The sequence below is a fragment of the Mustela nigripes genome, chromosome 1, assembly GCF_022355385.1.
Source record: "Mustela nigripes isolate SB6536 chromosome 1, MUSNIG.SB6536, whole genome shotgun sequence".
NCBI classification, from domain to species: domain Eukaryota; kingdom Metazoa; phylum Chordata; class Mammalia; order Carnivora; family Mustelidae; genus Mustela; species Mustela nigripes.
The window spans coordinates 18,816,895-18,831,280 of record NC_081557.1 but is presented as its reverse complement, the minus strand read 5'-3'; the positions used below and the strand labels follow the sequence as shown (position 1 = coordinate 18,831,280).

General features: G+C 45.6%; 1 protein-coding gene across 3 annotated transcripts in view; it reads right to left on the bottom strand.

Annotated features, from left to right (window-relative positions):
• Positions 1-14,386, bottom strand: part of PAMR1 (peptidase domain containing associated with muscle regeneration 1) — a 151,059-nt gene that overhangs the window by 32,290 nt on the left and 104,383 nt on the right. For all 3 annotated transcript variants that reach the window (XM_059405696.1, XM_059405687.1, XM_059405682.1), the window contains one exon: positions 2,956-3,070. In XM_059405696.1, coding sequence (XP_059261679.1) covers positions 2,956-3,070 — 115 coding nt within the window. The remainder of the gene's footprint in view (positions 1-2,955; positions 3,071-14,386) is intronic.

Below are 14,386 nucleotides of genomic sequence, written 5' to 3'. Positions count from 1 at the left end.
GTGCCAGGATTAAAGAACACTGGACCACAGTGACAATCAATATATTTTGAATACATTTAAAGGTCTTCCTAAAAAGACACCCTTTAACTAGTATTTATTTTACAAAACTTTTATCACAAAACCTTTTGTAAGGGACGATGTGGCCCATTAATCATGCCTCGTGCAAAGTAGTCTAATATCTACGGACCTGACTTCTCACCCAGCTGCCATGACTAGCTTGCGGTGGGCCTTGGCAGATCCACCCTTTCTCTGGACGTTGGTGTCTGTCTGAAAAGGGAAGGCACAGGGACAAGGCCACCACACAACAGAGATCACAGCTTATGTTCGAAACCAAACCATGGGATATTGCAAGTTGTATCTGTGCATTCATTTGTCCAAGTACTTAATATCCATCTGTGGTGGGCGCTGTTCTAGGTGCTGAAAGCACAGCAGGGACCCAAGGAGACCCACCCAACTAGTGCCAGCCCCAACAGAGAGTAGTTCTGATCTGCGGGACGAACAATAAGCAAGGAAACCGGAAAACAAGGTAATTTCATAGAGTAGTAAGTGCTGTGAAGAAAAGGAGCCAGGTAAGAGCATAAAATGTGACTAGGGAGGGTAAGCTTTTCATACAATGTAGTCAAGGCAATACCTCTCTGTGAACTTGATATCTGGGCAGACACTTACATGATGAAATAGACCCAGCCATATGAAAGTCATGAGGAAGAGAGGTCCAGGCAGGGGACTTTGTAAGTGCAAAGTCCCTGAGGCAGTAATGAGTTTGACATATTTGAGGACCTGAAAGAAGGTCAGGAATGCTGCAAAATAGAGGGTAAAGGGGAGAGTGGTATGAACTGAGGTCAGCAAGGCAAGCAGGAGCCAGATCCTGCATGGGGAGGGCTTTAGATTTTATTCCAAGCCTGATAGGAATGAGTAGGGGGTTTTCGACAACAGAATCATGATTGGATTTAGGATTTTATAGGATCATTCTTGTCAAGGAGAAGACAGCAGAGCTGGCAAGTATGGAAGCATGGAAGCCAGTCAGGAAGATATGAGAGAATCAAGGTGAGAGAGGATGGTGGTAAAAGGAGGATAGCGGCATCAGAGTCCAAAGTAGATGGATGTGAGATGATTTTACATGTAAGAAGATAGATTTTGTGATAGATAGAAAGATAGAAGTGGGGGGCACCAGGAAGAACCTCTCAGCTTTTGCTCTGACCATTGTAAATGTGCATGTGTTTCTGTTATTATTATTATTACCATTGGCCAAAAGGTCCAGGTTTGATGAAGGAGAAGAAATCTGTATATTGCCAAGCCTCCCTAGGGGCCTCTCCTAGGCATGTGACGTGCTTGTCCAATCCCACCACCAGTTTGGATTTTTGTTTGGGAGAGATTTCCTTTGCACCTTGGATCTTGGAGGGGCTCCTCAGAGACCCCCTAAAGGGACCAGCGGCCTGGTTCCTAAGGTGCTAAACTAATATGTGGCATTTAACACCTGCTCTTATCATCCTTGGCAGAGCCCACCTGAAGCCTCTTAACACAACGGTGTGACCCCTCGGGTGTTCCTTATGCCAACCTCGTTCTAGAAAAGTTCAATTACTGAGCCTCACTCCCAACTCCAGATCCTCAAGAAATGGGGTGGTCAACCACTGAGGGCCAGCTCTGGTGAGGGGAATTGAGAAGGGGACCTGTTCCAAGGCAGAGTGCCATGCGCTGCCCCTCCTGGAGGACAGAGAGCCATTGGAGGAGCCAGCTGGAATGTGGAAAACTCCATTGATCCATCCAGAAAATACTTATTGAAAACATGTGCCCTTGGATTTTAGGGATTTCCATCACTGCCAACTTCATTACTGGGTAGAAAGGAAAGAAGTAAGTGGACAATGTCCCTAGAAATCCCAGAGGGGAATGGGCCACTCTGTTACCCTGGAGAGGAAAAGGAGAGATATTTTTCAGGAAAGAGGAGATACACTGGCGGCAGGGAGAAGTTCTTTCAACATATATTCACACAAGTATCTCTCAGGCTCCTGGGGCGTGTATAGCCCCATCAAACATGGCTGTTCCCGGCCCTAGGAGGCAGCAGTGAACAGTTCTCATAGAAGAAGCCTCTCTTGTGTTGTTTATCTTGTGTTATAATGAAACTGGGTCTGTTCTTTGTACTATGGCATAAATTAAATATTTGTGAGGACGCCAAAGCTCCATAAGAAGAAATGGCTTATCTCTTACACAAACATGAAAATTGGGTTTATTCGTTAGGGGGTGGTGGTTGTTTCCTGAGACTACCAGTGAAAGGAGCTGATGAATGTAAACCTCAATCTGAAGTATAAATTCCTTGAAGATTAGATCTGTGCCTTTTATTTCTTCCCTTTCTGCCAGTACTGGGTGACTAGAAAGACTTGGTAGAGATTTGTGGGTTGGGTAGATAGCTATTAGTATTTTTGCTTTGTTGGTATTATGCTTGGGTCAAAATTCCCTAAATCCACAACCCCCCCCCCCCCCCCCCACGCCACCACCATGGTAGGGCAGTGAATGACAAACATATAACTGGCTATGGTTTTGACCAGGCCTCATCCAATGGAATTGCCAAGAGGTTAAAAAAAAAGAAAAAAAAAATGGCTCTAGTGTACATTTCCAGCTTTTTTTTTTTTTAAGATATATCCATTTATTTGAGAGAGACAGAGCAAGTGAGTGCAAGTAGGGAAGGTACACAGAGAAAGGGAGAGAGAGAAACTAAGCAGACTCTGTGCCAAGTGGGGAGCCCAACTTGGGGCTCAATCTCACGGTCCCAATTTCAGACCTGAGCCAAAACCAAGAGTCAGACACTTTAACCAACTGTGCCACCCAGGTACCCAACATTACCTGCTTTTAAGAATAAAATACAGATGGTTAACCTGTGGTCCCTGGGATCTAGGGTGCTCAGTCCTCTTACCGTGTTTCCTTATAACCCCAAACTCCCTAATTCTGACTGCAGCCCCTTACCTGAGCTGGATGATGAACCCAGGCTTGGCATGGATGGTCCATTCACAATGAGCATTTAGGGGGTAGCTCTCCAATAAAATCTGACCCTTTGAGGCTCGCAGAACCTGGCCACATCCTGGGAAGAGAAGATTGGGGCATGGAAATTGGATTCAACAGAAAAGAGAGGGTAGAAGATCTCAAAGATCCTTTGAGCTCCCTCCCACACACACCTGAGAACAGAGTGGAGAAGGAAATTACTTTCTCAAGCACCTGGCAATGCATTAGGCAATTTGCCTAGGTTAATTCATTTGATCCACCCAAGTGCTTGAAAAAGGAAGTAATATTATTCCAGTTTTCCAGCTGGGAAAATGCATAACAAGAGAGTTAAAGAAATAGCTTGTCTCGCCAATAAAGACAGGAGAGCAGAGATTCAAACCTGTGTCTGACTGTAAAGTCCAAGCCACTCTACCATCCTGCCTCTCCAAGAGTGCTGGAGACCTACCTGTGGGCTCTGCCCTAAGATGCTTTGAAAGTAGCTACTGTGGTCTTTGTCTGAAGCCTCAAACTACGTAAGAGCCTTGGCCTGTGTCCCCTCAACATCCTCTACCCCACAGATATGACCCCAAAGCAACTCCTTCCTGATCCTTTCCATCCAGTTAGAAAAAGTATGTGTCAGTCTGTTCTATAGGCAATTATGTAAATAATGTGTCCCTAACTCATGAGACCAGAAGAGAAACGTGATCTTCAACCATTTGAATTGGATTACTGGTTTTATTTGTTTGTTTGCTTGCTTTCTAGCTCACATTCTTTTGAAAGCTGCCAATTAAAAAAAAAAAAAATGCATCCAAGGAGTTCTCCTGCTTGAGCTGTGGGGGTCCAAAGCCCTCTACCCTCACTATCACCTTGGTTTCCCTGAGTTACCTCCAAAGAATCATCAAGAAATCCCTGGGCTGCTGAGTCATCATTAACTTACATCATATTCTCCAGTGTTAAGCACAGGTGCGTGATATGCACCCTAGTTTTACAGAAGAATTTGGGGGAAATGTCTCAAATTGGTTTTATAGAAAAAAAAATTATCTGGGCCATATAAATAGATGATATCTCTTACCAGAAACATCAAACTATAATCCATGGGCTGAATGTGGCTCACTGCCTATTTTTGTACATAAAGTTTTATTGGCACAGAACCATACCCATTTTTAATGCCTTGTCTATGGTTGGTCTACAGCTATGGAGAGTGGCACAGTTGAATGGTTCTGGCCATTCACGGAAAAAGTTTGCCTAACCCTGCTCTGTACCGAAATCCAGTTTGACCTCATAAAGTTAAGCTATGCAGTGAGAGTCCATAACCCCCCCCCCCAAAAAATATAAATTCTCATTGTTTAAAAGAAAAATACTAACATCAGGGGCCACTGCTCTATAGCAGGATGACAGTGGTGATCTTCATACAATGTTAGGAAAAGAGCTCAAACTCCTCTTTTGGCAATCTTTGAGATCTGATGCTTGTTACTTTTGTGGAAATTACTGCTGGGTTGGTTGTACAAGTCCTGTCTTCATTCGGATTTTTATTGGGAGCCGTCCTGGTCCGCCAATGGGAAGCACCGTCTACCACTATCCCCTGGGACTGCTTGTCTCGCCTGGCCTCCACCATCTCTTTCTGCAATCCATGTCCCCAGTATTTGATTCTCCACACAGAAGCCAAAGACACCTCTTAAATAAACAAACGAGAAAGCATTACTCTCTCGATTCAACCCTCCAAAGGCTTCCCACTATGCAAATACCTTCCTATGACGCTCATGGCCTGGCCTCTGCCCAGCTAAACTGGCCTCCCTTCTGTTCCCAACTCTGGGCCTTGTCCTTGCGATTCCCTTGGCCTGGAAGGTTTGTCTTCTTCCACATGTCCTTTCTTTGGGAATTAAGTTCAACTACACCTTCTTCAAAGAGGCCTCCCTTGACCACCCAGCTACAGTGGACCTTCATGTCTCTACAGTAGCTGTCCTTACTCTATTTTTCTTTTTCTCCGTAACACATATGACTAACTGAAATTATCTAGCTCATTTGCTTACTCTCAGTAGTGGAGCTGGGACCTCTTCTAGATTGTGCACCTAGAATGGACCCTGGCTTGTAGCATGTGCTCAATAAAGAGCTATCGAATGAATGACAGTGTTATCACAGGCCAGGCACTGGCTGAAAGATTTACCAACATCCTCTCATTTAATGCTCATAAGAAACCTAGGAGAACAATGTTCATCTCCCCCATTTCCCAGACATGCAACACTAAGGATGTAAGAAGTTAGTGACTTCCTCAAGTGGAAGGAAGTGGCTGGAAGGTCGAGAGACTGTAAGTGACTGTTTCAGCTGTAAAGCGCTGGGTGAGAACAGAGACTGCAGAGCCCCACAGCCGGTGGTTTGAGACTCAGCTTTATCTTCACTGGCTGCGTCGCTTTAGGCAAGTTACTTCCTCTCTGGGAACCACAGGAAACCCGAGTCAAATGGGAATAAAGCTGGCACCTACTTCATATGATTTTGTGAGGCTTGAATCAGATCACGGGTGGAAAGCTCTCAGAAGAGACATTAGTAAATGTTAAACTCTTGGTGGTTGGTGGCAGAGCAGGGATTTGAACCTGGATCTTTCTAGTACCAATGCTGGGTCATGGCTGGTACACTCAGCTGTCTTGGGGGCTTCCTGACCCAGCCCCGTCCCATAGCACTTTGAAGCAGCAGGATTCTTCCACCCCACCGGAAAAATACATTGTCTCTCCCCCTGTGCCCCACTCCCGGTCCCAGTTTCTGAAGTGCACGTTCCTTCTTCCTGCATACCTCACACGCCATCGCCCCCATCCGCCCATCTGCTGGCTACGGAAGTGATCTTTGGGTGTGAGAGACAAAAAAAGAAATCTTCCTGCTCAGCCTCCACCCTTTGGGGACTGGCAGCTTCCCAGCCTGCAAGGTGTTAAATCCCAGCTCCCACTGCCAACCTCCTGCAGAGACCCCAAGTTAGAACCAGCAGGAAATGCTGTCAGTCCGCTTCCCAGCAAATGGAAACTGGTTTCAGACAGGGGAAGCTGGGCCTCTCCTCGTGTCCGGGGGGGAGCTTCTGCCCACCCCTGTCAGGTCTTTCTGGCAGGAGCATCGGGCTTTAGCCAGACCCAGGATCTCATGCAGCTTCTGGAGAGGTGACGGCCACCATTCCTATCCAGGCACTGGCTCCCGGCCATGTGAGAGGCTAGACCATTGTTCCTGCAGGTCCTGGCCTGTCCTTCAGAAGTAGTCAGCCACAGCTCCGTTTTTCATGATGTTTTCCTTCTCACTCCAGGGGGAAGGGAGGAACTGGCCCCAAGATGGTGGACAAGTTCCAACCAACCGGACACAAAGAGGCCACTTCCCAGAAATGTGCTTGGGGGAAGGGTGTGAGGCACCGGGAAGAAAAGGAAGGAGCCCTACTCCCTTCCCACATCAAGGGGCTCCTTCAGCTCCCTGTCCACTCTCGCCTCTTCTCGGGGAGTTGGCGGGTCGGGGTGCAGGGCAGACTAAGTGCACCTCTCTGTCTAGGGCAGAACAGTGAACACAGCTGAGTGTCCCCGCCAAGGAAGTACTGGTGGCCAACCAAGCAGGTGATCCCAAGTCTGAAAGACCAGAGCAGGCAATGGGCCCAGAAACGTGCTCAGATTCCCTGACCATGTCTTGCTGCAGGGGAAGTGGGGTGTGTGTGTATATGTGTGTGGGGGGGGGGGGGTTGCCAGCAAGGCCAGACTCTCCCCTGGGCTCTCAGATCCTGGACTCCTCTCCAGCCCCACCACCCCCCAACCCTTCTCTCGTGTTATGAGCCAACACAGAAAAGACAGCTAGACAGACCCTGCATCTGCAGAACTGAAGGGAAATCTCCATTAATTTCTAAACTGGCAAGAGAGCTGGAAGGTTCCCAACAAAAATGAACACCCAGGCATTCAGACAAAAGTCTCGGTCTCTCCAGCGTGGGGGTGGGGAGGGAGAAGCAAGAGACACAGTGCACTTTGGAGACATGGTTGGGGTTTGGTTTGGTTTTAATCTTTCGTCTTGGGGGTGTCAGTGGGGAGAAGGAGAAAGAAAGCAAGCATTCAGACACAGAGAGACATCTGCATTTCCCTTCCTCCTTCAGAGATGACTCAGAGGCAGGACTCACAATGATTAAGGGGCATTTCCTGAAGCCAGGCTGGGTCAGCACTGCTGGTCAGTCTTTTACTAGCTGTGTGACCCCAGGCAAGTTCTCCAGATTCTCTAGACCCAGGCTTCCTGGTTGGAAATGAGAATAGAGAATAATACTAGTACCTTCTACCATGTTGTTGTTTTCTTATTTTTGTAAGGATTAAATGAGATAGATATTTATGTAATGCCATTAGCACAGTACCAGATACATAAAATGCTCAATAAGTGGCACTACATGTAAACTAATAGTGTTATTTCTCTTGAGTCTTGTCTGGATCTGAGGCACTATTTTGGCACAAGACTCACGGGGGACATCCCACGTCCTGACCAGGGCTCCAGGGCTCCTAGGAGTCTCTTCACAGCCCTGGCTACATCCCTAAACAGGAGCCTGCACATGGATGGCAAAACAAAGGCCTGGATGAGGACACGGGGATGACCCACGTCCCAGGCCGGGAGCTGGAAGGGAGCTTACACCTTCCACGTGACTTGGTTCATTCCACCATGCAGGGACTCAAGTGAGGACCTCAAGTGCCTCCCACATGGAGACACAATTTAAGACAGAGGATGAGAGACGGGGCTCTGGGGCCCGGCTTCTGAAGTGCCATCTGACTTCCTCTGCTACGTACAAGCTGTATGACAACAGGGAAGTTACTTAACCCTTCTGTGCCTCAGTGTCCTCACCTATAAAACGATTCTGATGAGGATCAATGACTTAATACATGAAGGCACTTAGAATGCCTGTTTCATAGTAAGCGCTAAGAGATGGCTTTTATCAGGGGCTCAGGTCTTAACCTGTGACAGTCCGATGTCCATGAATAATTCCATGGCTCACCCTATGATATGGCTTATAATCCCAATTAACTGGGTACTTCACAGTGATGGTTTAGTTCATTGTTTGCCTCCCCCATGATGTGAGAGCAGGGACCCTATCTGTCTTGTTCGGACCTTTATGGGACAGAGCAGGTGTTTAGATAATTGTTAACGGAATGACTATGCCAGATAAAATCACCTATATCCCTGCCCAATCAAACAAACCATTCTTCAAGCCCCATCCTCTTTGCCTCAAGTGGTCTGTCCACTCAGCTGTCATCGGAATCTTCACAAAAAATAGCAGAGAGATAATGGAGCTAATCCAACTCAAAAGAGAGGATCTGGGTTGGGGTAGCACAGAAAATTCTGATTTCTGCATAAAGAAAGGATTTCAGTCCTTTTTTTCTGAGCTTCAGTTTGGTTGATTCTATTAAATCTGTGTTTAAGGCCCTTGATCCTTTCTTCCATTGTAACTAGTAGGCTGTGAATCTTCTCCAATGAATATTTTATGATTTCAGATTGCATAGTTTTCAGTTCTGGAATTTCCATTTGGTTCTTTTTAACACTTCCCAAATCTACCCTGAAATGTCTCATCTATCTTCCTCTCTACCTTTTCCTATAGAACATATAGTATATTTATTTTAAAGTTATTTTATTTTTTATTTTATTTTTTAAGGTAAGCTCTGTGGGGCTCAAACTCATGATCCGAAGATCAAGAGACATATGCTTTACCAACTGAGCCAGCTAGGTGTCCCTATTTTTTTTTAATTCCTTGTAGAAGAATTCCAATATTTGATCATGCATGGTCTCTTTTTTGACTGATTCTTTTTCTCTTGACTGAAGGTTATATTCTCTACTTCTTCACAACAGAAAATGTATTTTTTTCTTTTGATTGGTAATATCATTTCCCGTATTTGGCAGGGATGATGATCATTTTAGATCCAATCAGAAATTAAGCTAGTATGAAATTAGACCAAAGCTGATTCTTCTAGAGGGGTCTCGAAATTCAAGCACCAGAAACCCAACAAAATCCATCTTTGAGTTTCAACATTCTCCGCAATCCACACCCCACTTCCTACACCTCCATAATGGTAAGACTGGGAAATTGTGAGTATTGGAGGCTTTGAAATCACCAAGTTTTTGAACCTGCAAAATGACATCATCCCAAGATCTGCTTTACCCTTGTCTCTGCTTGCTCAGCACGACTTCACTGAAGAGAATACTTGGCAGAGAGGACTGTCTTTACTCTGGGGTCTCCTTTAGATGGAAGTTCAGCCAACCACCCACAGGTTCATCGCAGGTCTGACTGACCCCTCCTCTTTCTCTGGCTGGCCCCGCCTCCTTCCTGGCTGATCCCGCCCTTCACCTGCCCTGCCCTCAGCTTCACAGCTGGCCCCACCGCTGTGAAGCATCCAGGGTCACCTGCTTACACAAGGAGACCCTGTGTACTCCTCTGGAGTTTAGATTTTTCTAGACCTCGTGTTCACAGATACTTGCTGGTTTAAAGAAGACTGAATTTTCTTTGGTTTACCAAGTGATTTCTTGCTGTTTGAGCAGCAAGGAAGGTCTTTTTCCTGTTCTCCCACGCCTTAGCCAGAAACTGAGCAATGATTGAGATCTTTGACAACATAAAATCTTCTATAAAGGCTAAGACATGAATTCCCTGCAGTCAGAGCGTCAGCTATATGTTTCATATATATATATATATATATATATATATATATATATATATAAAACAAATATTATATATATAGTATGTAGATATACATAATATACATAATCTTCATATAATTTTATATTAAATGTAAAGTGTTATTTACCATATAATCCTTGTTCTGGGAAGATTACCTCCCCATGGCAAACATATATTGTCTTGTCCCTAGGGAATTCTACTTTGTTATTTTCCCTCTCTGGCCCTGCAGTGGTTTTTTTCTCCGACAAGAAAAAGAAGAGCTCACTTCATGGCTCTGGGTTAGTAGTAATAAGAACAGCAGCCACCATTTAGTGAGCATTTACTATGAACCAGGCTCCATATTAAGGGATTTACAGACAGTACTTCATTGAGACCTCACAAACGTCCACAGAGGACCACCATTATTATCCCATTTTGTAAATGAGGAAACCGAGATTTACAAAGATTGAGTAACTTTGCTCACCGTTACAGAGGGAGTAAGGGAGTCAAATCCAGATCCTACTGGTTCCAAACCCCATGGTTAACCACCACATAGTACAGTTCCCAATTTGGATCCAAACGGGCCTTGTTCCTTTCCTGGAAGTGTGAGGATACATAAGTCCAGGACAAGATAAATCAGTTTTCAGTGACTCCTCCCCAATGATTCTATGGTTCCGTAGGAAGGCAGCTCCATATATCAGTAATACACAGCTTTGTGGACTTTTCACTCACTCGCTCTCTTTAAAATTTGCTCTTGATCATTCCCCATTATGGCTCAAGGACCAGCCTACACAAATCATCTCCCTCTCTGATATTCTAGCCCCACATCTTTAGGGATGCCTCATGGCCAGCCCCTCTGCTCTATCCAAACTATGGCTAAGAACATAAAATGCATTAAGGGTCTATAATCTTTCCTCATAAATATTCTGTCATCTGGGTTAACAGGCTAACCTTCCGTCCCTTAAATTCTCCATATCCTGAAACTCTGGGTCACTGCAGTGTGAGCTAAAAGTGAGTTGTCCTGGGTAGCTCTTAGGCCCTCTCGTTGCTCGTCTCATTCAGAGGCTGAAACACTCGGCCCGAGGCCCACACTGAATAAGCTCCACTCTGAAGCTCAATGGACTGGTTCCCCTTAAGACGTTAATTTTCCATTTATGAAGCTTTGGGAAGAAGCCTTGATTATGACTTTAAATATCAGTGCCTTTCATAACCAGCGTCTAGATCCCACTTCTTAAATACCATTCTGCATAAAAGGAACCAGGATTCATAGTGAAATGGCAGGTTCTATGACCCAGACATAAACCATCAACGTGAACTTGAAACATCTGTGGGGAGAGGCGAGCAGAGGGAAAGCAAGCAATTGCCTAAAGAACAACGCTGTGGAGCTGGCTTGAAGGATCTTCACTGGCCAATTCTGGGACCATTCGAGCATCAAAAAGAAAAATGATGATCACATTACAAAATGTGGGAAAAAATGTAAATTCATGAGTTCATAACGCCATAAAAGAAAGAAAAAGTCAGATGTGAGAAAGTGATTATTGGTGGATCCAGGTGAAGGGTATATGAATGTGCTACTTTTTCAACTCTTTGTAAATATAAAATTTGTCAAAATAAAAAGTTGGGGGAAGGAAGAAAGAATCAGCTCCTTTCTGTAGCCAGAATATTCTGAGTTTACTAAACCAATCTTTCCTGGGCAAGAGGACATGAGTAAAGTCCTCTCCTGGGCTCAGGGACCTCGGGCCCTTCTCCTCTTCTCTTTGTTAATAGGACCTGTCAACAGTTATAAGTGACCCTCTCACATAAATGGGTTCTAAGACTGTCATAAGTTAGGCTAATGCTAATTATCACAAAGATTATCAAGGACAGCAAGCAGATAAAGGTGCTCTAACACTGGCTCAGTACTACATGTTCTATAATTAAATATAAAATAGTCTGATCCTGGGGTGCCTGGGTGGCTCAGTGGGTTAAAGCCTCTGCCTTCAGCTCAGGTCATGATCTCAGAGTCTTGGGATTGAGCACCACATCGGGCTCCCTGCTCAGCGGGGAGCCTGCTTCCCCCTCTCTCTCTGCCTGCCTCTCTGCCTACTTGTGATCTCTCTCTGTCAAATAAATAAATAAATAAAATCTTAAAAAAAAAAATAGTCTGATCCTTTCTGGTGTTTGCTTGTCACTTCTTCCCAGGGTCTATATGGCACTTCAGAAAAGATGCCAGGGCTCTACAGAGGCTGTAGAGGCTGCTCAGCAGGAAGCTGTCCTTCAGGATTAAAGAGCCTGAAAGGATTACTTGGGTGCCATCTACTGGGTAAATGCTTGCACTGCGCCAGCCAGCAACAAGCCTCCCCAGGTTCAGCTCCCTCCTAGTAGAAGCCGGCAGTACATGCCCAGCCCCAGGCAGGCATTCAGCAATTGGTTGAAATGAATTACTTCCTCCTTTGAATTCCCATCACATTTATTTAATGCCAATATGAGGTGCTGGTGATAAGAATCTAATACCATCATATTGATGTCTTCGAACGGTCAAGCCCTGTTTCCATAAAGGACTGTGAACTCGGTGAGGGCTCACGGTTCTCTCTGGTGGCCAGCCCATAAGAAAGGCATCATAAATGCTTATGGCTGGGATCAAATAACACCCAGTGTGTGCAAAGAGGCTTTCAGAACAAGCATAATGAAATTTAACAAGCGTACTGGAACCGTTGCAGAATGAGACAGGAATCTGACCATTATCCCGTTTGTCTCATAGCACTGACCACATTCCAGTTCTTATTTATTTTTATTTATTTTTTATTTTTTGGTCTCTCCTCTCTAAATCACAAGCTCCAGAGCAGCAGGAACCATGTCCGCCTTGCCCTTCACTGTACACCCAGCACCTAGGAGCATCCGTTCAGGCAATGTGCTTTGAATGGATGGATAGAAAAAGGAATCATGCTCTCTGTCCTCTTTCCTAGTTGCCTGAGCCAGTTTTGCTAGCCTCAAGAAAGCCCTGAATTTACATAGGGACACCATCACTATCCAACCAGTCAGACTCCATATGCAGCCAACTTTTACACGGAGGCCAAACCCAAGACTCAACCAATGGGTGTTATTGGGACAGGCTCCTGCTATCCTCCGTCTTGTTACTGCTTGCTTTAGCAGTCTTCTATAGGCAAATCTCCTTCTCCTTCTCTGCCATGTCCCCTAAACAAACTCATTTATTTATACAGAGCAACTGGAGTACTGTTTAGAAAATATTTGTACCCCTCTTCCTTGGGATGGTGTCTACTTCCCTACCTGACTGATCTGGGGCTTGGCCATGTGACTTCTTTCTGGAAAGTTCATGGGTATGATGCAAGTAGAGGCCCTGAATGTACCTGTGTGTTTGGCTTGGTCCCTAGAGTTTTGGCAACCCACCCTGAGAAGAACATGTCCCAAGTAGCTGCTGCTCTTTTGGGCTGAGCCCAGAAGCTGGAGTGTAACCCAGGCCCACCCAGCAGAAATCGGCTGGACCCCAGCCAAGCCATGGACCCGTAAAAAAGGAAAATAAACATTTGTCCTTTTGAGATGGGTTTGTTACACGGAAGAAAAGCGACTAATATAAATGAACACATTATCACCACTACTCCCAAAAGCTTCCACTTGGAAATTCTGTTCTATGACCTCAACACCCCTCCTGCCTCCGTGTTCGACTCCTTTATTACCACTGTGCCTGCTTTTCCAACCCACTGACACCACTCATCCTATCCCTTCTCCAGGCTCTTTCTGGTTTCATGTCTGTCCCAATCGGGACAACCACGTTTCAGCCAACTCCCGGAGGCACTGCATGACTGGTTTTGTTCACCTCTGCTCCCGTGCTGCTAGAAAGCTTTGTCGGGACGGCATTACCTCTGCGGAAATCCAGCCTCCACGGGGGGGGGGGGGGGGGTCCTCAGTCTTGCTTGGACAAGCTTTAATTTATCATGAGCCGGTGCCTCTCCCGAGTCCTCCTGTGGCTGTCCCAAACCTGTGATACTCTCAAGCTGCAGCCATATATCCGCTTCACCCTCAGCGAAGATTTTGCTTCCCACTTTTCGATGAAAACAGAGCTGTGGGAGGGCCCCCGCCAGTGGAGGCAGGATGCTATTGTGGTTAAGAACAAGGGGTCTCGAATCACACAGACTTCGGCATCTTCCTGTCTTACCCACTGATGAGCAAAGGCATAGCTCCACCATCAGCCCCTTCTGAATCCTCTCCTGTCCCTGACTCCCTGGGATTAGCTGTTTCTTACCTATGTTCTCAGAGCCCTCGGCCATACCCTAGTCCACAGGTTTCCTTGGCTTCCCAGTGTACTTAGAATAACATCTCAGCTCTTTACCGACTCGCCCTTCCTCTAAGGTCATGGTTGAGCTGAAGTGAGCAGATGGCTCCTCCCATCACATACCCCCCCCCCATTTACTCATACAAGAAAAGAGCGACTTCTCACATCCAAAAGGGAGAAAACCCCAAAGTTCTCCGATACCGCAAAGGTCAGTGTGAAATCTAAAACCGCGCATTGTATCTCTAATTATGTCTTTCTTAAACTTCCATTGAAAGTAGTTTTATTTCTGGACCACCCACCAGCTTGGCAATTAAGGAGCATACAGAACAATAATGACATATTTACTGCATTTGTTGAGGCTTTATGATGTGTCAGACAAAGCATTAAGCACTTCCTATGAATTATGTCACCAAATTCTTGAAACAACCCTAGGAGGTAGCATTACACCCACTGTCAAGAAAAGGAAACGAAGCTGAGCAAGGTTAAATGACTTGGCCAAGGCCACAACGCTAGTG